The 24,404-nt window shown below is 33.6% G+C and overlaps 1 protein-coding gene across 3 annotated transcripts in view; it reads left to right on the top strand.

Annotated features, from left to right (window-relative positions):
* LOC105154647 (uncharacterized) overlaps nucleotides 1-24,404 on the top strand; it is a 577,042-nt gene that overhangs the window by 366,599 nt on the left and 186,039 nt on the right. For all 3 annotated transcript variants that reach the window (XM_087408173.1, XM_087408174.1, XM_087408172.1), the window contains exon 9: nucleotides 10,224-10,405. In XM_087408173.1, the coding sequence (XP_087264299.1) occupies nucleotides 10,224-10,405 (182 nt within the window). The remainder of the gene's footprint in view (nucleotides 1-10,223; nucleotides 10,406-24,404) is intronic.

Genomic DNA, 24,404 nt, shown 5'->3' with positions numbered 1-24,404 from the left:
TAGAGGTATACGACTTCCACGCGAAGCAACTCTCATCCCACCTGCCCCCTACTTGGGGGCGCACGACTTCCACCCCATCTCTTCTTTTACTTCGGAGCGCACGATTTTCCAAAGAAGTATAGTTAATCTCGGAAAGTTGTGCTTCCCCAAGCAGGGGAAGAGATGGGATGAGAGTCGTTTCGGGTGAAAATCATGCGCCTCCAAGAAGGAAAGGAAGTGGGATGGGAGTCGCTTCGCATGGAAAAATGTAAAATTTCTTTTACTTTGAAGCAGAAAATTTCTGTTTTATATAGAAAAGAGATATCATTTTTCAAATTTCTTTCGTTAATAACTTTTTAACAAATAATGAGCAACAGCTAAAACTTGTTGGAAGTCATTCGGAGTCATAATCTTGAAATCTGTCAAGGTCAAAGTCATTGGAAAGGAGGATCCCTTAAGTTAAAGTATTATTCTTTATATTCCTGCCGAAGGATCTTCCTATTCCGATCCAAATGACTTTAATTCTTCTTATATGAAATTTTTATATCGCAATTCATTCAAAGACATTTTCTTTTCCAATCAAAGTAGTAGCTGTTTAATTCTCCTTCAAACATTGTTCAAAACATTATCACAAAATTGTGTTACCTTGTCCATTCAAGTGTTCTCACAAAAAAATTAAAGAAGTAAATATTTGGAGTTGCTAGACCACAGTATGATATAGTATTGTACTAAAACCAAGAATGTATTAGGTGTTGGAATTAATTCGTAGCGTTTTTTAATGAAAGAATGTTATTTATTTCACATGAGCATTAAAAAATATATTAATGAAAGTATTTCCCATCACTTGTAAAACGCTACGAATTAATTCCAACACCTAATAATATTTAGACTAAGAAAAATAAAGAATATTCCAATGAAAATTAAAGTATTCATTCAGCGTGTGCATATATGCGATTGGGTTATACAGTTGTATAAATTACGAAAAATTTTTTAATAGTTTTTATAATTTTTCTTATTCGATCTAGCAACGCCAAGTGTTTACTTCTTTAATTTTTTGTGGTAACACAACTCAAGAAGAAGCCGTTTTTGGATCGGAATAGAAGATATCCTTCCTATTCCGATCCGGAATATCCTTCAATAGATATACAAAGATAAATGCTTAGGTTTCATTACACAAAAGTTAAAGATAATACGATATCACTTGGATTACATCCTTTATTTAATTTGGTATGGTTGATGATGAGATTTAACATGAAGCCAGTTGTTGATATCAAATCTTTTATACGAGTGATACGTGAAATTTTGTGAAATTTAACTTGATTAGTTAAGACTTTATCATTTTCGCTTTAATTTTTAATTTGGTACAATGTTTTTTCGAGAAGTAATAATTTTGGACAGAGTTCAAGCTGCCATTATTTGGATTGGAATAAGAGAACCTTCAATAAGAATATTTTTAAGAAGATTACTACTACTTAAGAAGACTACTAGAAAAACTACTACTACTACTTGGATTGGAATAATAAAAAGATACGTAAATGTATCACTTCCCATACAGCACCGAAAGCTTTCAGAAATATCTCAGAAATATTTTAGTTGAAAAGTGAAACATTTCTTAGTAAATATTTTGGAGCCATTATAACATTATGATGATTTTTTGTTCTGTTTATGGTAAATGTTTTTCAATTTATTGCATATGATAAATTTTAGAAGCGTTTCTGTTAAAACATTTCAAATGATATATTACAGAATCCTTTCAAATTAGTATTGTTACACATAAGATGTGGAAAGTTGAAACATTCTGAAAATTTTCCGCAGTAACCGATGCTGTATGGGTTAGGTTCTTTTTCGAGAAGCACATATATTCTTGACATCTTTCTTTATCTTTTTTTTAAAAAGGTAATCGTTTGTACGATTGATACATAAGATTATGCGAAATTTACAATAACTTGGCGCCAGTTGTTATGAGAAATAATTAATTCGGCTTAAGGTAATATTAGCATGAAATGGTTTTCTTAGGAATGTGCTAAAATTTGAAACACAAGTAAGTTGAAATGCTCTCTATATTTAAGTGCAATTAGAAACATATTGATCGTTTAGTTTTTGAAATAATTGCAATTATAATGTGCAGTTTTAATATGATGCATATACCATGATACAAAGACAATGATAGTATTTATGCGCATCGATAAATCACGTGACATTGATTAAGCGGCCAATCAGAATTGTCATCAAGCCTACGTCATCATTACGTGGTGAATTTGAAATTATTATATAATATACGTAACTCAAGTTAACGTCAGATTTTTACTTATCCATATCATTCTTAAGATTATTATACAAAAAACGATGAAACGTAAAACGGATATTGTAAAAAGGGATCATAATTTTTGACCGTTTAGTTAGGAAAATAGAGTCGCGGAAAGAACGCAATGTTTCGATTTTCTTTAGCATATAGTGGCGACTGAAGGGAGTGGCAGCACCAGTATTAGTATGCATCTATTTGTATTCATTTTCTTTCCGCGTGTAAGTGTGACCTTGGACAGGCACACTCAAAAGTTTTTTCTCTTTGGCGGGAGTGAGATATCACCACCGAGCGCCGCGACAGAACCTAAATTTTCAGACGGTATTGTCTCTCTCTAGTACTACCTTAAGCAATTAAAAATAACACGAAGATATTGCTCTATTAACGACATAAAAAAAGCTGTAAACAAAGCATGTTAGGATCAGACACTTAGTGCTCGATGCGCTCTCTATTCTGGTCACGAATCAACGTGACTTCATGAAAAATTTGAAAAGTTTCAAGTGCACTCAACAAGTAGTATTCGCCGATTTCTAGGAATTACCATTCACTGGATCGATTCCAAAAGTTTTATTTAAAATCAGCGGCACTTGCTTGTCATCGACTTTCAGGAACTTATTCTCATGATCGAATAGCAAAATTAATACATTAAATCCATACATCTTTTAAATTAAGTATCAATAAAATTGTTACTACTATTACTGATAATGGGAGGAAATTTGTAAAAGTTTTCGTGAATTTGGTATCCATTCATCTCTATATATATGTGTATATATATATATATTAGGTGTTGGAATTAATTCGTAGCGTTTTTTAATGAAAGAATGTTATTTATTTCACATGAGCATTAAAAAATACATTAATGAAAGTACTTCCCATCACTTGTAAAACGCTACGAATTAATTCCAACACCTAATATATGTACAAGGTGGCATGTACGACCCCACTCGTCCCGAGCGGGTAGAGCGGACTAAACTGAAGTAGAAAAGTCCTCTACTATTTTGCAATGCTCGCAATAATTAACGAGATATTAAAGATAATCGAATACGCGCGTCCACCCGACCTACTATTGTCGAAGATACGGTCCACCGAGTGCACGGCGCGCAGATCTCTAAACTCGAACGGCGCGGCGCGCCTACTAGGCCATTCCGGTTCCTCGTGGCCCGCGCGCCGTACGCTCGGTGGGCAATATCTTCAACAATAGTAGGTCGGACGGATGCGCGTATTCGGCTATCTTTAAACATTAATATCTCGTTAATTATTGCGAGCATTGCAAAATAGAAGAGGACTTTTCTACTCAGTTTAGTCCGCTCTACCTGCTCGGAACGAGTGGGACCGTATATTCATGCCAACCTGTATACATATATATATATATATATATATATATATATATATATATATATATATATATATATTAGGTGTACAACTTTGCTTCCGCCATTTTCCTATAGATGGCTTCAGCGGGGTTTAGGTAAGTGGTAGTCGAAATAAATAGATCATAGACGTCATACAATAAACTTGAGCATCTGTCAACATAACCCTATAGAAACATTAGTCAATTTGTGTCTGCATTAAAGTTATTCTCGATTGAAAATGTCAGTTTACGAGCCAAATTCTCCATTTGCGGCATTTTTAATTTTCTACTTCAATATGAAGAAATCTGCGGCTGAGGCTCATCGAATGCTCTCAAATATGGTGAGGCCGCTATTAGTGAAAGAACGTGTCGTGAGTGGTTTTGCTTCAAGAACGGTGATTTTGACGTCGAAAACCGGCATAGCAATGGAAAAGAGAAGGTTTTCGAAGATGCAGAATTGGAGACATCACTTGATCAAGACTTGCGTCAAAATCAAGAAGAATTGGCACGATCATTGGGAGTGACTCAACCGGCCATTTCAAAACGCCTCAAAGCCATGGGAATGATTCAGAAGCAAGGAAATTGAGTGCCGTACGAGTTGAAGCCGAGAGATGTTGAATGGCATTTGTTTGCTTGTGAACAACTGCTTGAAAGGCAAAGACGGAAGGGATTTCTGCATCGCATTGTGACTGGGGACGAAAAATGAATTCATTACGATAACCCCAAGCGCAGAAAATCATGGGGAGTTCCCGGCCATGCTTCCACGTCGACGGCCAAACCGAATATTCACGGCTCCAAGGTCATGCTCTGTATTTAGTGGGACCAGCTCGGCGTAGTGTATTATGTTAAAACCGACTGAAACAATCACAGGCGATCAGTATCGAACGCAATTGATGCATTTGAGCCGAGCATTGAAAGACAAACGGCCGCAATACAACGAGAGACACGATAAAGTGATTTTGCAGCATGACAATGCTCGACTCCATGTTGCGAAAATGGTCAAGACATACTTGGAAACGTTGAAATGGGAAGTCCTACCCCACCCGCCGTATTTTCCAGACGTTGCTCCCTCTAACTATCACTTGTTTCGATCAATGGCACATGGCCTGACTGACCAGCACTTCCGGTCTTATGAAGAAGTAAAAAATTGGATCGATTTGTGGATCGCTTCAAAAGATGATCAGTTTTTTCGACGCGGGATTCGTACGCTGCCCGATGATGGCAGAAAGTAGTGGCCAGCGATGAACAATACTTAAAAATGTATAACCAGTTTTTTATAATAAAGCCTCGAATTTCGGAAAAAAAAACGGCGGAAGCAGAGTTTTATATATATATATATATATATATATAGAGTTATTTGACGAAAGCATTCTTGATCATTTTGGCAGCAACAATAGTGATAATGAAAATAAATATTCCGATAAAAAAATAAATAATCACTATTTATCAAATGATACCCCGGCAGAGCGGTGCCAACAGATTTGCCTAATCTTCAATTTAATGTAATATTACCAGTCCATTATCGATGCGCAAGTCACACGTTAAATTTAATTTTTGTTGATGTTATAAATTGTATAAAAACTACAAGATACTACATTATCTGTACAACATGATGAAGCGATTACTCGATATGAGGTACTGTGGAAACAATTGCGTGGAAAATTTGCTCCAAAAAAAAAGAGAAATTTTAACACAGCATTTAGAAAAAGCTCTAATGAAACCGATTTCCTATTTAATGGAATTAATTATTCCATTCTCTAGAACAAATACTTTTGTTAAGAGAAAAAATATTAAAGGTCAATAGACATCTTGAAATTGCCAATCTCCTAAGAGATATATATTTTTAGTACATCGAGGAATATCTCTTATGTTTGCGATCAGTTCCAGAAACTATTGATAAATTACAAGGAGAAACACATTGTTCACATGAATATCTACTTCCTTGCTTGATTTCTCTGCGCCAAAAATTAATGCGCATTAGAAATGATAACTTAGTCTTTTGTCAACCAATAGCAGAAAGTTTATTAATCAGCATTGAGAGATGATTTAATGATTTTTTCAACGTCCAAGGTAATGGACGTTTCACAGCATTTACAGCAATTATACATCTTAAATTTAAAACACAATGGATTGGATGCTTAAATGGTACACTCAATCGGAAGTTTATAAAGCTGTGATGCATGCTGCTCGAATTGAAAGTACAGCTCAACAAAGTATTGTTTCTAATCAAAATACAAGATGTTTTTTTTTATTTTGTAGATGAACAAAATAATTCAATTTTACCATTAGTGACGTTTGAAAATTCTGATGCTGAAATGAAAATACGAAGGTATATAGTATACACGAGCCATGTACTGATAACATGTTCGCAATTAACGCATATTCAATTGTCAAGAAATTATTTATTAAATATAATACGCCATTACCTTTTTCTGCTCCAGTTGAATATTTATTTTCATTTGCAACAATGTATAATTTGCCACGCTACAATAAATTAACAGATCAAAACTTTGAACGTGTTTTAGCAGCAAGAAATATAAAATAAAACTGGTAATGACACACATAAACATGTCACGAATAACCCAATCGTGTATAGAGTGAGTATATTTTTTTGTTGATTGAGAAATTTTTCTTTAGTTTTAACTAATTTTTCTATATATTACAGGGATTTCACAAACTATTTATATGCATACACAGTTTTTTAAGATATTACAAATATTAACACATTTTAGTTCGAATTGTCAAATTTAAGATATAAAACATATTTTTTCTCGAATCGCATTTAGAAAACCATATGTGTATTAAGAATTAAATGTTTAAATATTATAAATAAAAAAAGTCATAAATAAATCGATAATAATTAATCTTTTCAAGTTCCTTTATATTCCTTGAGCATTCAGATAAATTCACACATATTAATAAAATCTCTTTTAAAAAACCTTTTGAAAAAAAAGAAAAAATATATCCTTGCTGATCAAAAATGAATATGAAATACACGTGAACCAAGTATTTCATTACTCAACAAACATCTCGAAAAATTTATTTGTAAATAATTTATTAATTTTTTAAAAAACATAAAACGAACTCGAAATGACTAAAGTAATCAACTGAATTATAGTGAAGAAAAAACTTAGCGTTTCCGGGTGCTATTGCGTGTCTCCTGAGCATTAGATGAGCATTAATATTTACGATTAATTTTACGCTCAGTCTCACGATCTATTACTTGCAGATATATTTTTATGTCCTTACATATTATGTCACTAATATATCTATTGTATTTAATTTCAATTATTATTTATTATGTTTCGAATAATAAATTTGTACTCTTTATTCGAAGTGGAGTGAATAACGAACATATTTTTATTCGTCAATCACAAACGGCCGAATAATGAATAAATTTTTAAATTTTTGGTAAATTGTAATAATTGCGATGCATCGTATGTTGGCCAAACGAAGAGACAATTGCAGACAAGAATTAAAGAACATCGCAATAATATAAAATTAGACTAGTCCAAGTACTCAGTAATCTTGAAACATATTTCAGAAACTAATCACGACTTTGATTGGGAGAAAGTTAGTATTCTTGATTTTAAAAAGAATTATCGTAAAAAAAATATTTCTGAAATGATACACATTAAAGAACAAAAAAAAAACAGTTTAAATTTAATGAAAGATACTGAGTTATTGGATAATTCTTATTTTAACATACTTGATGATATACGAGAACATAAATGGTCAGACTTGTTTTTACATTCGATTTTATTGACTTATTTTTATTTGATCTATATTTCACATTAGTTAATTCAAACCAGCAACAATATTATTATTGTACTTAATCGGATTTTTGATGGAGAGTTTAGATTGCAGTATTTTATATAAAGTATCATAAGTTATGATTTGATTCTGTACCTCTTTTTCACACTAATAATATATTATCTTAAATCTATTTGTTCTACAGAATATCATAAAATACTCTAAAATATTAATTAAAGAATTCTCAAATCGTTTGATATAAATCTGTGACAAACTGGATTCTCGATCTCAACCGAGGAAATTGGCAAATCTATTTTATCGATGAACATAATTGATCTACTGAAGTATTCAAATGTTCCTAGCTTTTTGTCATCTGGCAGGACTTATTGACGCTCGAATTTTTTTTTATATTTTTTTTATGTTCTTTTATATTTTTTTATATTTTGATACTTCAGCATTGAGGATTTTTAAATTTTGTATCCATTATTCTTTATTCGTTAATGTAAGATTGTATTTTTGCGTTGTAACACTGAAGAAGGCTTTGTAAGCCGAAACGTCTGTTAATCATATTAATTTAAAGTTAATTTAATTATAGCTCGAAATAAGCCTTAACATTGTGTTAATTTTTTAAGAAAATATACGAGCATTTTTACTCCACTTTTAAATTTTTATTGTTTATTTTTTTTGTTATTTAAATAAATGATCATTTATTGAAAGGTTAAAATCATTTATTAAAAAGACCCATTAAAAATAAATTCTCATTTATTAATCATCAAGTGTTGAATGTCAATCATACCCATCTCTGCACACTACAGACTATATAACTGTATTGTGAGAATCCAACATGTTGATTTCCTTACTGCTCAAATATTACATTTTAAATATTTTACGTTCAAGAGCCTATAGACGTGGAATTCATTACCTTCGAAATATGCGAATAAAGGAAAGATACTACAAAATAAAATATTCACAACTTATTGCAAAAAAATATGATCATACGTAGCAATTTTCCGTCGTTAGGATATAACAAATATATCATTGAAAAGATCCTTCTTTCCCTTTTCCAAATATAAGAAATATTAAAATTAGATAGTAAATAGCGAAATTACGATTTTTCATGTACATGCTCCTATTTAAAAAAGATTTTTTGATAAAAAAACGAGGTTTTTGAGAAATTTCTATAATACAATTTATTATACCATTAGATCTACAACTTACACTATATCATTTAAAAATTATTCTACCTTTTTATTTTGTACCGTTGAGATAATTAATAGTGTGTTATCAAAGTTCTTGTTTTTTTATCATAAAAAGTACACGAGTTACAATATTATTCATCGACTTTAATTATTTATAACTTTAGAATGAACAAAGAACAACATTAAATTTTTAAACCATATTTGAAATCTGATCTTTATAATTAACATACTGTAATATCGAAATTATTGACAATATTTTCTAAAAGAAATATTAGGTGTACAAATAAGTTTCCGCCGTTTTTTATAAAAAATTAAGCATTTATTGTGAAAGAACGATACATAATGTTTTATTGAAAGTATTGTCCATCGCTAGTCACTACTTTTTCCCATCTTTCTGGTAGCATATGGATACCGCGTTAAAAGAAAGTTTCATCTTTTGAAGCTATCCAATTATCGATCCAATTTTTGATATCTTCATGATGTGAAATGCTGCTCAGACAGGCCATGCGCCATCGATCGAAATAGATGATAATCGGAAGGGGCAATGTCTGGTGAATACGGCGGGTGGGGTAGAACTTCCCAATTGAGTGTAGTAGGTTTTGACCGGCGCCGCAACATGTGGTCGAGCATTATCATGCAGGAGAATAATTTTGTCATGCCTGGAGTAGTAGTGGGCGCGTTTTTCCTTGAGTGCTCGGCTCAATCTCATCAATTGTGTTCGGTAGAGAGCCCCAGTAACGGTTTCGTTCGGTTTGAGCAACTCATAATACACGACACCAAGCTGATCCTATCAAATACACAATGAGTTTTTTTCCATGAATATTCGGCTTGGCTGTCGATGTTGAAGCATGGCCAGGTGATCCCCATGATTTCCTCTTCTTTGGGTTATCGTAGTGAATCCATTTTTCATCACCAGTGACTATACGATGTAAAAAACTGGTTTATGCCTGACAAGCAGCATTTCACATATGGAAAATCGGCGTTCAACGTTTCTCGGCTTCAGTTCATGGAACCCAATTCCCTTGCTTTTGAATCATTCCCAATGATTTCAAACGATGTGAAATTGCTTGTTGAGTCGCTCCTAATGTAAGTGCAAGTTCTTTTTGCGTTTGGCACGAATCTTCATTCAATAATGCTTCCAATTCCGCGTCTTCGTACACTTTCGGCCTTCCGCTACGTTCTTTGTCTTCGACGTCAAATTCACCGTTCTTAAATTTTTGAAACCATTCACAATAACTTCTCTCACTTAAGGCAGCCTCACCATATGCTTCTACAAGCAATCGATGAGCCTCAGCTGCAGATTTCTTCAAATTAAAGAAGTAAATCAAAAGTTCCCGCAAATGACGTTTATTCGGTTCAAAACTCGGCATTTTCGCACAAAAAAAAATATATGATGCTGATACAAAATCGCTAGCTTTCAAGGTTATGTTGTTGACAGATGTCCAACCTTACGATATAATGTTTTACATCAGACAATTTTAACCATAGCTTGCTAGTGACGCCGTCTTTTGTCAAACGGCGGAAACTAATTTGTACACCTAATATTTATTTAAAACAAGTTAAGACAGAGGTTTATCAAAATGTAAATATTTTTGCTTTATATATAATTTTCATAATTGTATTCATATTGACATTGCAGAAATATTCCGGAGAGAAAAAATGATAATTCCACCATAAAACTGCGTGACGACGGGCTGTACAATATCCTGTTGCACGTCACCTTATTGGATGAAGATTTACCGGAAACAACTATTGTTAAATGTTTGCTCAGCATATCTAAAGCTTTATACAACGTTTCTCGCAAGACTGTTTATTACGCTGGTTAGTAACTAGAATATTTACTTTCACTAATATACATGTATACACTTATATATACGAATGTGTGTGTATATATATATATATATATATATATATATATATATATATATATATGGCTTTGGTATATTTCAAGAATACCAGCTTGATCAAAAAATTTCCGGAAGAGACCACCAGGTGATGCTCTGAGTCAGCTGATTTGAGTTCTTTTTTTTGGCTAGGTTACCACATCTATCATTGACATTTCCATCAAATTTTATCGCCATAGCTTAACATTTGTAAAAATTACGCCGTCTTGAGTACATCTACCTCTGCGCGTGTTTTCGATTTTTTACAGTTTTAAAAATGGAGTTGAATTTGCAACAACGAGTTTGCAATAACGAATACCATCCAAGCCATCGAATTCACCCGATATGGCTCCCTGCGATTTTTTTCTGTTCGATCGAGTCAAAAAACCTGCGGGGAACGCGTTTTAATAGCCGAAAGGAGGTAATGGAAAAATCGAAGACGGCTCTGATGGCTATATCAATAATAGAGTTCCAGAAATGTTTCGAGAGCTGGATCAAGCGCTGGCATAAGTGCGTTGCAGTCGCTGGAGAGTACTTTGAAGGGGACAATATCACTTTTGATGAATAAACTTGTATTTTGAATTTTCTGAATGAATTCCGGAAACTTTTTGATCAAGCTAGTATTTTTTGTGATATATGGTACATTTTGAGGACTCGAAATTATACAATGATTTTATGGATGATAACATTTGGGAACATCAAATCCATCGAATGAATGTCTTCAAAATAGACAACATACATTTAAATGCAGTTTTGTATTTGGTACATTTTAAGGACAAAAAGTTAAACTTATTACATCAAAAATAATTAATAAAAGTACATATATACTGCATAAAAACTAAAAAAGTTTTTTATTATATCTAATTTTAATTTATTATTATATTATATATACTCAAAATATATCAATCGCGTATTTTTTTCTGAATTTTTTAATTTTCAATATTCTCACATTATTAAACAGTTTTTCAAAAAATATTGAATAATAATAATAAAAATTTATGGAAAAATGAAATATATTATATTGTAAAATATTAGGTGTAGTAAAAAGAAATCCATTATTTTTCCAATAGATGGCTTTAGTAATCTGTATCACGCATAGACGACATACAGATTACTACTATAAAGTCATCTATTCGAAAAATAATGGATTTCTTTTTACTACACCTAATATGTTTGCAATTTATTTGTGAAATCTTAAAATCAATGAAGCTTATATTTTACTTCATTTTTATTAATTTAATTATTAATAATACAAAAGAAAATAAACAAATAATAACACTGATTGACATCATTTTTACTTAAAGATGACGAAATTGTTTTTGATAGATTTTGAAGTGCTGATTGCAAATGTAACTGCGAAATTGTATCACTTCAAATTTTTAAGATATTTTAACCTAAATGTGAAAGAAATTATGTACTCTACTATTTTCAACGATTTACAAAATGATTAACAATTTTTTTTCAGGTAGATGTCACATTAAAATGTTATTCTTACTCTTTCGAACGCATATTCGATTGATATATTCAGATTTTTTATTGCTGAGATAGAGTAAATAGATAAGATTATAAAATCAACTAACGGATTTCTTAAAATTCAACAATTAATTAAAAAGTATAAAAGACTAAGAATCAGCGCGGAAAATAATGAGCAAATAATATTATTGAGCAAATGATATTATTTAAAAAAGAACTTTAATTCTTCTCTAACAACTATATAAAAAATTGTTACGGTGGATTCTACGATTTCTTCGTCTTGCGTTCAATAAATTAAGGGACGAATAAATAACCGATAACATGAATCCGAGGGAAGTTTCTAGTTTCAAAAAATCTATGTTTATTTAGAATCAAGCGATAAAGAAAACTTTTATAGCCTCAACGCATTGGAAATCAAGCGTTAAATCTCCTTTCGAGCATCGTGGAAAAGAAAATCATTAAATAAACTTTGTCACACCGCGTCAGTATCAAGATGTTAAGCTGGGCCGCAAAACGATTCCCGCAATAATAAGGGTAACAGTGCGGACACGATACTCAAAAGAAAACGAAATGTTTAATCATCTCACACTGATATCACGCGAGTCTCATGCGTAGGTTTAAGACAGGATCATAAAATTTAATGACATCTTCCGATATCGGAAAAAAACAACACAAACTGCGACTCACACTTAACTAAATCCAGAGATAAAACATAGATGGTTTTTCTCAGTTGTAAAAATGACAAGAAAAGAAACCGTTAATCCACAACACATTCTCCCCACGTAAACTACCAATAAGAATAGAAAAAAATCGGAACTTATAACGCGGACGGAGCCAACTTAAGAGCAACTTTCCAATGACTAGTTAAAATTGTTATCATACCAAATGGTAGGAAAAATCCTATGAATCTGATTCCTCGATTTCAGACACACCTTACCAAAGAACCATCTCCGATAAACTGCCTATATAAATCGCGATATCGCGAGGCACGACATAGAGAAAAATAAGTTCCGTATATTTCTATAGAGCTCTATGTAGTTACATTTTTCAAAATTATATCATCAGTGCAAATTTTGAAGCAACCATTCCACCGCTGCCAAAGGCCCTTTTGCTTCAAGAGACACAACCAGATCGTTGAGGCCGCCAAGCGTCAGGGAACCTCGAAAATACACTTCTAGAAAACAGTCCCTTCTTTCAATTACTTATTTCGGGAACTTAATTAGATCACTCTCTAGAAAAAAATCTCACTCAATTCAGTCCCTTTCAGTCCCTGCACTCTTAATTTTTCACTCTACAACTCACCCATTGTCCTTATCCTCCCACATTCATTAATTTCTTCGATGAATTCTGTAGCCTTTACTTAGAAGTCTGCCTAATCCGCGAACTTCACTCTCTCATTATCTGCCTTCTTTTTTCTACGCAGAACCTAACAATAAAATATTTGCGTGCGTGCGTGCATGCGTGCATGCGTGCGTGCGTACAAAATTATGAACTAAAATTAATGAATTGTAATGTATAAATTATAAATTGTCAAAAGTCGTTGTAATTAATAAAAGAATTATTATCAATAGTTAAGGAAGTTGTAAAATTATATTATATAAACAGACATGATTAATACAGATTGAGTGATATATATAAGTATAATATAATTCTAAATAACTTATTACATGTAGAGATGATGCTAAATGTGAACATAAATGAACTTTGTATAAGAATTTTTCGCACAATGATAATGTATGTGACCACTAATGTCATCGAACTTTATAATATTACCGATATTAGCGACGGAACTTAACAGTAGGAGAGTTTTTCGTACAATTATAATATATGTGATTAAAGGACGTCTGACAAACAAAGAGGCGGCTAATCTTATTAGATTTGTTTTTATTCGCAATTACCTTCAACAAGTCAGTAAATATCATCTAAAGATTTAGTGTCTTTAAATTTAAATCGTTTTTCTATTTCTTGATATGTAACATTTCCAAAATGAATCTTTTATTATAATTAGATTCAGAGTCTAAAATGTTTACGTGCTTCCAATCAAAATTGTGTTTACTTCGCAATGAATGTTCCGTAATAACTGAAAATTTAATTGAATCAAGTCTTTTATTTTTCATATATTCATTTATTCAAGTTAAGTTTTTAATTTATTTAAGTTAAGTCTCCTCTTTGTCTGTCTAACGTAAAATCACAATCATTACACAAGATCATATAAACTACATTATTGTTATAATGTTCTTTTTTGTCCTTATATGCTCTTATAAATTTATTTAGTTTATTGATGCAGCTATAACCTATGCTATACATCAATTTACTGATCATGCATGTAGCTGAATATTAGTGTCGTCATGAAAAATTCTCCTACAATAAAGTTTATTAATGTTCACATTTAACATCATCTCTACATGTAGTATTAAAGTTATTTAGAATTATACTTATATATACCACTCAATCTCTACATGTAGTAAGTTATTTAGAATTATACTTATATATACCACTCAATCTAATTTAATATCATGTATTTGTCCATATAATATAATTTTATAATTTCCTTATTAACTATTGATAATAATTCTTCTATTAATTATAACAATTTTTGACGGTTTGTAATTTATACATTACAATTCATTAATTTTAATATTATATGTATTTAGTACTCATAATTTTACTATTATCAGTTTTTGATAATAGTAAATTATGTCAATTGACATAATTTTATTGTTATTTTTATTTTTATTTTATTTAGTTTTCTAATATAGATTCACAACCTTATTATATCTGCGATATTGAGATACCGACGATTATACCGACTGGAAATTGCAGTTAAACATCGACTGTCTGTTTTCTCAACCATCAAGGAATCGGTTCAAAAAAATGGAAAAATGACTATTGCAACACATCAATTTATAATTTGACTATCTAAAAATAAGTTATAATGCGGTTGTTGTTTTTTAAAATATTAAGAAATAGAGATAATTCTTATAATAATTTGTGCGTAAGGTTAATTTCTTTGTAAAAAATACATATATGCATCTACAGCTGAAGAGGACTGAGTTAAGTCGAAATGTACTATTTTCATATGAATAATAAAATTATTAGTTGTCCACATCCAAACAAATTTGCTCATTTATATTTGTTAGACCTGGGTTGGATTTAATCAATTTAGCTTATATTTAGTTAATATGGAATACAAGGAATTGTAATGTAAGATAAGATGGAAAAGCAATTGAAAGTCAATTCATTAGTTAGTTGCAACTCTCATGACTCCATTCATGTCATAGACATCGTTGGTAACACCTCTTTTTTTTGAAAGTGGAACGCTAGTAATCTTTTAGTTTCGTTAGATACCATCTGTGGCGCTGAGATCGTCTTAACTACTTGTCGAAGTTCCTGTTGAAAAGTTTCTGGTTTTTTACTTTGATTCTGGGGCTCTTGTGATTGCGTTTCAAAATCATGAATTCTAGACATTTCTTGAGAAAGAAAATATTCTTGTCTATTGTTTTTGTGAGGTTAAGGTGCAGTGGAAATTCTTTGAGTAGTGGAAGTTTCTTGAGATGTAAAGAAAATTTCTTGAGAATCCACTTGTTTTTCTTCATCAAAAGTGTTAATTAATATCTCAAGCAAAGAGTCAACCACTATGGGAATACAGTGTAGTTTCTTCAAAAATATTGGATCATCTAAAAAGTATCCGCGGTACTTTGTCACTAGATATATGACCATCAACACACATCTAGTGACAAAAAACCGCGGATACTTTTTAGATGACCCAATATATTGCGGCAATACAGTAATAAAACAGGTAATACTAGCAGTACTAGCAATATGCTAGCAATACATAGCAATACATAGTAATACATTAACAATACTTGATAATATTGTGCACAATAGACGATAATACATGAGGTAATAGATGGCAATAGATGGCAATACATGAGACAACAATGTGGGAATATGTGACTCAATGGATAAGTCAGAGTTCTCTTGACAAGCCCACGCTTGTCGTGATGTGATAAAGAAAATAATAATCGAGACTTAATTTGTAACTGTAAATATAATATTTATTTCACGAGCACGATTTTATATGACCGTACAGGAACACCTCTATTGATCTGTTAATATAATATTTCTTTTTTTATTATTTTTTTACGCTGCTAGGCAACTCGTTACCAACACAATCTTTAAGCTTACTACGCTCGCTGCGCTAGTGAGGCATTAAGAATTCCCCACATACTCCCCCCCGAGTAACAACAAATCCGGCACTTAGGTCTACCTTATAAAATATATACAACGTGTCATATAGAATATCTTAAAAGTATCTGACAAAAATTAATTACATTTTTGGAAGATCTATTACAATTATAAGGCGAAAGTCACCTTTCTCTTCGGGCGCGCATACGTTCTCAAAGTTGGTCGCTCGTTGCTAGACGAATTGTTTACCCTGTTTCTAGAATCGCACTACACAAATCATCGCGTATGCCATACGCTGGCTTCAAATTCTCGACTGATACACTGCACCATTAACTTCAATATCGAAAACTCGATCCGAAACACGATTTATAATCTTGTAAGGACCGGTGTAAGGACGCTCTAATGCTCTCTTGGTACCGCCCACCCGTAGAAAAACATGGGAACAAGAATATAAATTTTTAAATACGAATGCGCGTTTCTTGTGCTTATACTCTATTGAGATTGGCTTAACTTTGCGCATATGCTAGCGGAATTCCTCTATGAAAATTTGCGGACTAGGAGTGAAGTCGTCCGGCAGTATAAATTCTCCGGGGACGCGCAGTGTCGTTCCATAGACAAATTCCGCAGGCGATGCGCCGGTGTCAAGACGGACATGAGTACGCAGACCTAATAATACCATCGAAAGTACTCGTGACCAACCTTCATTAGCATGACACATAATAGCAGCTTTTAAGCTTCTATGCCACCGCTCAATCATACTGTTCGAAGCGGGATGATACGCCGTGGTACGAATTCGTTGACAGCCGATCAGCTGAAGAAGTGCCGTAAACAGTTGCGCTTCAAACTGAGTACCTTGATCAGTAGTTATTGTTTTGGGTGCTCCAAAAGTTGCCTCTGTTGCTGAGGTGATGCTTTTTCGGAACGTTGCATAAACGCGTAGATGAGAGGCTTGCGATCGGTCACAATTTTGAAATTTCGCCCCTCGAGGAAATAACGAAAATATTTGATTGCCTCGGCGATCGCCGTAAGCTCCCGATCGTACGCGCTGTAGTTCTGTTGTGCCGAATTTAATTTGCGCGAAAAGAATGCGAGCGGTTTCCACAAATCGTCTAAACGTTGTTCGAGGGCGGCCTCGATGGCGAAATCTGACGCGTCACAAACGAGGCGCGTCTCGGCTGCGTCGGAGGGGTGAGAGAGTATAGTCGCGTTGGCCAGACTCTCCTTGCACTCATTGAACGCTTCTTCAGCCACCGGCGTCCATATGATTGGCCGTTTGTCATTTTTGCGTGAATCGCGAAGGTACTCATTCAATGGTGTCTGAACGATAGCTGCATTATGTAGTAATTTGCGATAGAAATTGACAAGCCCAAGAAAACGACGCAATTCGACTATAGTGTTAGGCCTTGGAAATTCGCGAATAGCCTGAATTTTATCGAGTGTTGGTTTACACCCATCGCTATTAATCGTAAAGCCGAGGAATTCTAATTCCTGCTTGCCGAACTCGCATTTATTTACATTGAGTCGTAAATAACATTTTTTTAATCGCTGTAACACTATGCGTAAATGAGCTTCGTGCTCTTCAAGAGACGTCGACGCTATGAGTATGTCGTCGATGAATGCAAACACAAATTCCAGATCACTTAGAGCGCGGAAGATTTGACGCTGAAATGTTTGACTCGCGTTTCTAAGACCGAATGTCATGAATTTATATTCGAACAACCCGAAAGGCGTAATGACAGCCGTTTTCGGAATATCTTCCGGCGCCACTGGAATTTGATTGTATGCCTGACACAGATCTAGCTTAGAAAAAATGACTTTCCCACGCAAATTGGAGGAGCAATCGTGCAAATGCGGTACGGGAAATTTATCCGGTACGGTAATTGCGTTAAGACGATGGTAATCGCCGCAGATCCTCCATGATCCGTCTTTTTTCGGTACCATGTGAATGGGACTTGCCCATGGACTACTGGACGGACGGCAAATAACGGCTTTGACTAGCCGTTGAAATTCAGCCTTTGCCGCTTTTAATTTTTCCGGACTTAACCGCCTGAGGCGGGCCCGTGGTAATGATATGATGACGAACATCGCTACTGCAATTCGGAGTTACCTGTTCTAAACCGGTGACCTCCGGAAATTCAGATAAGATACTCGCGAATTTTGTACTGGGTTTGACTGTGCTAATGGCAAGCTGTGGTACCGATTTAACAATGCCCGACACGTACACATTATTTTGTGAATCGATGAGTCTACGACCTTTAAGGTCCGGAAGACCGTCCGGAGACCATAATGTGCAATCAGGTCAGCCTCAATAATCGGGTACGGAACTGATGCTACGCAGAAATTCCATGTGATCAGGCGTATCCCTAAATGTAGCGTTCGGAACGACTCCCCATATGTATCTATACACGTATTGTTTGCCGCGTAAAGTTTGAAATTGGTCGGAGTTTTGTTCTTCGCGTAAGTGCTGGGAAGCAGCGAAATTTCCGCCCCCGTATCTACAAGGAATAACTCTCCGGTGACTCGATCGCGGATGTGGAGACGGACAGAAGAATCGACGCCCGCCTTGTCTGTTTCCTCGGTGGCAGACGATTCCCCCGCCTTTTCGTCCGTTAAAATCTTGGGCTTTGGCCAAGGACACGGGAATTTTTCAGTTCCCTTACAGACTCGCGCTTGTTTCCCAAAAGTACGGCCAGCAGACATGAGAGTTTCTGCTTTTGGAACGCTTACAATTTTTATTTGCCTTGTCTCTCGTCTGAGATCTGCTGTATCGCTTGACTTCAGCAGCGAGGGTAGCAATATCAGCGGCCAGACCGTTGATCCTAGCTTCTAAGTCGGACGGCTTAGACTCTGACGACGATACGACGGCACACTGCGCAGAATCACCCACGGTCTCAACTATTTTATCCGCCATTTTGGCTAATTTATCCAGATCCGTACTTTCGGTAGTCGCAAGAATGCTTCTAATGTGCGGTGATAAATGTTCAAAGAACACAGTTTTTATTACGGCGTCGTCACATCGTTTGTCAGAGTTTAAGTTACGAAGTCGACTGAGAATCTGCGACGGTTTCCCTGACGTAAGCATTTGGCCTTTTATTAATTGTCACAGTTGACTTTCTGCTGACGCTGAAAAATTTTCAATGATACGCTATTTTAATTTGGTGTATGGTTCATTAATATCGGGTTCCGCGATGAGATCTCTGCAGCACGCGATAGCTTCTGCGTCCAGAGACATAATCACGTGATGCGCCTTAGTCTTTTGCTCTGTGATTCGAGCGGCCTCGAAAGTGGCCTCGACTTGAATGAACCATATCACCGGATCTTTAATTAAGAACGGCGGAATTTTCGGAACCCTATATGAATCCACGCGCGCGACATTGCCTGCATCTGCTGAAGCATCGCTTGCAGTTGCATCACTTGCTTCTGCAATTCCTCGTTGGTGGGAGGAGCCATGACTATATGTGACGAAGCTCGCGAACAATCAGTACTTCCTAACGACCTTAAATATTAATCGCTTACGCGCGCGCTATAAAAATTTCGATCGCTCAATGCTAATTTGTCAATAATGGAGAAATTGTTAATTGACGTTCGTATAATTGACCTCGTGAAGAAAAGCGCGGAGGATCTACTTTCCTGTTTACCGGATTACACACGCTTAAAAACTAACGCGCTGCATACACAACTTGCCCGACTGCTATGCGGCGAAGTCATCCTTCACAGGTCACAATGGCGGCGAGGTCGTTCTTCACAGGTCACAATGGCGGCGACGGCGATGACGTCCTGAACGCCGGCTCCTGGGCTGATTCGTGCAGTTCCCACGTCGGCGGAACGCTGAGCGCCTGTCGTTGGATATGTCTCTGTGGTGCTTCCAACGGCGAGAATTTTCCACTGGCCCCGGCCTTAACAATGGGGCCTTGCGACAGGTCACAATATCGGCGATGAGCCTGCTGCTACTTACGACGTCGGCGATGGGCCTCCTTGTCGGCTACTACGTCGGCGACGAGCTTCCTTATCGGCTACGACGTCGGCAATGTGCACTTCTGCTCGGTTCGAAACCAAGTTCGTCTCGATGTTGCTCGAACGACAGTTACCAGTTAATCGCTTCTTCCTCTCGATCACATCGGCCTTTAGATCTCGTCGGCCTTTTGTATCACGATGGCCTTTCGTATCACAACGGCCTTTCGTATCACAATCATCAGGACAAACAATCAAACTTTGATTGTTCGCCCTTATTTAACCAACGTAATAGCATGGAAGAGAATCACAAAATCGTGCAAATTATCCTTACGAGATTAAGTATATGAAAAAGGCCGGGATGACCATTCTCAGGTTTCTCTCTGAACTTACTAAATGGTAGTCATTATTAATTTCTTTTGTTTATTTACTTACTGGAATATTTTTAAAATTTAATTAGAATTTTAATGTATTTTTGACATATATGCTTAAGACAAGATACTTACTTATTTGCTTCAACTATTCCGTTTTTCTATTTTTATATATTTATATTCTTATTTTTACTTTTAAGAATACAATCTGACAATAGTATCTACACAGTTACGAAAAATTAATTTTTTTTATTTCCTATAACATATATATATTATAAGTTCGCAATAAAAAAATAATACCTTTTATTGTTGAGATTATTATTTCGGATTTCAGATTTTAAAAAATGGAAACTAAAGAATATATTAATAAAATATTAAGTAATTATATATATTGAGTAATTATATATACTTGTATAACCAAATAAAACTACCAAATTATATACAATTACTTTTAAACTGCAGGCTATGATAATATTATTATATATCAATTTCAAAATTAGATGATACCTGCATAATAGAATTAGAAAGATTTGCAAAAGAAGATTTAATAAAACTTTTAAATGAAAATGAATAATTAATAAAATTATTTGGAATATACAATCGAAATCTGTCAATTTTTAAAATCTTTGATAGACATAAGAAGCTATTATCACATTTAAAAGATATCTGTATCAAGGAAGTTGAAAATATTTCAAATAAATTTTATATCAAATGTAATAAGAAAAATAGTCCTTGTAAAGAAAAGAGTCAAAAGAAAAGGAACTTTTTGTTCTCACGACATACAAAGAGATGCGGAAGAAATAATTGAAGATAAAAATAAAGAAAATAAGACAAATGGTGCTAAAAAACATATAGAAAACTTAGCTTAAAATTATATTTAAAAATGTATTAATGAGTATTGCGAAGAAAATGTTGAAGAATTTATTAAACAAATTGATAATTTAAAGGTTAATATAGATAATGAAAATTATTATGCAAAAATTGAATGTGTTTCTGCGATTTTATTTCTACAGGATATTCGATGAAAAGTTCCAGAATTGGAAGAAAAAATGGACACTATCCAATTTTAACAAACATATTTTAACTCATATGAAATATCAAAAGCAAAAAACATTTAAAAAATGATAATTCTAATACTACTTTACTTTCATTTATAAAAATACAAAAATCTAATAACAATTCATTTCCAAGTTCACTTCAAAGAGAGAATGAAATTCAAAATAACTGTATAAATATTTCATCTGGTGATGATCTGACTTCATCTGATAATTGTGATAATTGTCTTAATTACGTTAATAGTGATATTAATCTGGTTAATAGTGATGATAGTCTGATCACACACACGCACGCACGCACGCACGCACACACAATACCATTCAAAAGACGAAAATTTATATTTTACCCAACATAGATTCTACAAAACTAGTTTCACGAGCAGTTTGATAAATTCAATAAGAAACAAAATGAAACCAAGTTTATTAGAAAAAACTGAGGAAAAACAGAATTTTTATGAATGCAAAATTGTTGAGGAGGCTAACAATTCTGCGACTGTGACATTAAATAATGAGCCTCAATCTAAAAAAAAAAACAATACAAAAGCTAAAATGATTAGACAACAACGAAAACTAAAAGAATTTGAATTATTTGACAAATCCCAAACCAAAATTACTGATTATTTCCTTAAAACTATAAAAATAGTTATTGAAGACCAGTTTCATTTAGAATCTTTTTTTGAAAGATTATCCAAAAAACGTATAAGAACGTGCATATTTGAAATGAAGCGTGAATAATAATTAATTGCTCTTAGAAAAGAACGTAATGTGGTTAAATTATGATTGCTTCAATTTTTTTAGGATTTGGATTTAATTCTTGATCATCGATAATATAACCGAGATAATTGATCTGTGTAGTAAAGAAACTACATTTATCTGATTAAAGATGGAGATAATCCTTAATTCGCTCTAATAAACGAGTTAAATTACGATTATGCTCTTGTACTGCAGCTCCACCAACAACAATATCATCAATAGCAAAAATGTTTTCTAGTCCGGAAATCATTGATTATTGATTATTACATTATTGATTAGAATTCATGATGAAACTGTGGTGACTCCAAAAGAGAAACGATTACAAACGTATAAACTTTGATGTGTATTAATTGTTAATGAATGTGTTTGAATTCTTCATCGATTTCAATTTGTAAGAGCGTCAGACAAATCTAATTAGCTAAAATATTTACAGTTTGAAAGTTAAGAAAATATTTCATCTGGCAAAGGAAGTGGATGACGGTTCTAATGACTCATTGAGTCCAATAGAATAATCTGCGCAACCCTAATCTTTCCATTTTTCTTCCGGACAATTATTGAAGTTGCCCAGTCTGAATATTTGATTTGTGAAATAATTCCATTTTATTCAAGTCTCGTAAGTTCTGCGTCAACTAAAGGTAAAATTGCGTAAGCAACCGGTCTTTTGAATCTGAAAACTGGTTTTGAATTGGGTTTCAAAAATAGTTTGATCTTTGTTTTCGTGCATCAACCCTATTGAGTAGAGAAAACATCTTTAAATGTTTCTTTTAGTAAAGATAAATCAAATTGAGTCAGATCTGCTTTTGAATGAACTTTATAACAAAAACTATTGAGACTGTAATTTTATAAATCAAAATTGACTGCAAGCCAATCAAGACCTATGACGTTAAGATCCGAATTTGATGTAAATCATCAAACATCGTAATTGTCTGGTGATTACATTCAAAAATACTTCGCAATTAAATTCTTGATTGAAATTGATGATATGATTTCCCGACGCATCGCAAGCAACATGAAGTTATGCAACTTTTTGGTTTTCCTAAAATAAATTCTTTTCTGATATTATGATAATGCCAGATTCAGTATGAAAGTTATGATAATGTCAGATTGCAGCTTGATTGAATGATTATTGATTGTAATATTTACGTCATTAGTTTTAGATTTAACTTTCTGACTTGAAGCACAATATCCGTCTTTGTTATCAACAATATTGCATTTTTGACATTTATGATTTTTAAAAGTGTAAAACTTGGAATAATGCAATTGTCCGCAAAACTAACGCGGTATTGAAGAAATTGAATCTTTGTTGGGTAAGAAATTATTGGTTTGTTTCTTACCTTGAAGATTCCTTAATTTATTTGTGTTTTTCACCTTAGGTTTGCGATGTTGAGCTGATTTAACAAAAGCCACTGAATTCAACTCTTGATGAATTTTGATTTTGGATTAAGGACGTGTCATGCTTGAGATTGATTAGATGCTAACATTGAAAGATCTTCAATTGTAAGATTGTCTGACTGTATCAATTAAATTGAGAAGCTTGTACGAATATCGGCTTCGGAAGATGATCTTAGACCACATGCAAAGATAAGACATTTTAAGTGATCAGCAATGATTGATGAGATTTTGAATTCTTCGCAACGTTTATTAACAAGCGTTACATAAGGAATGAAATCTTGGTTTTGAGATTTCGTTGTATTCATGTAATTATAACGCTGATGGAAGAAAGGAATTTTCCTTCTAAATAATTGTGTGAGTTTATTTACTGTGGTTGTGAAATAATTTTTGTATTCTTTTGGCAAAATGTAATGTACTGTTATATGAGATTGTATTCATTTTACGTAATAAAAGTCTGACCTTAAATGCGTCGTCTAACTCCTGCGTGTCTGGAATAGTCTTGATATCTGACATACCATGCATCGAATATTAAATTATTTTCTATCGTATATAAATTTGATCATGGAATTCTCTAAGGATTCCATTTTGACATCTCTTTGTGAAGAACCCGATGAAGTAATCTAAGCTGAAGAAATGTGATTTATGAAATCTTGTTGCTGCTTCATATAAAATTGTGCTGTTGTTGTTTTTACTCCAATTGCTGCCGTAAAAATAGCTGCTGCTGCTGTTGTTGTTGAATGAGAGACATGAGTGC

Source organism: Acromyrmex echinatior, chromosome 7 (assembly GCF_024713525.1).
Source record: "Acromyrmex echinatior isolate Ae372 chromosome 7, ASM2471352v2, whole genome shotgun sequence".
NCBI lineage: Eukaryota > Metazoa > Arthropoda > Insecta > Hymenoptera > Formicidae > Acromyrmex > Acromyrmex echinatior.
Note: the sequence above shows the minus strand (reverse complement) of the source record. Positions and strands in the feature narration are given on the sequence as shown.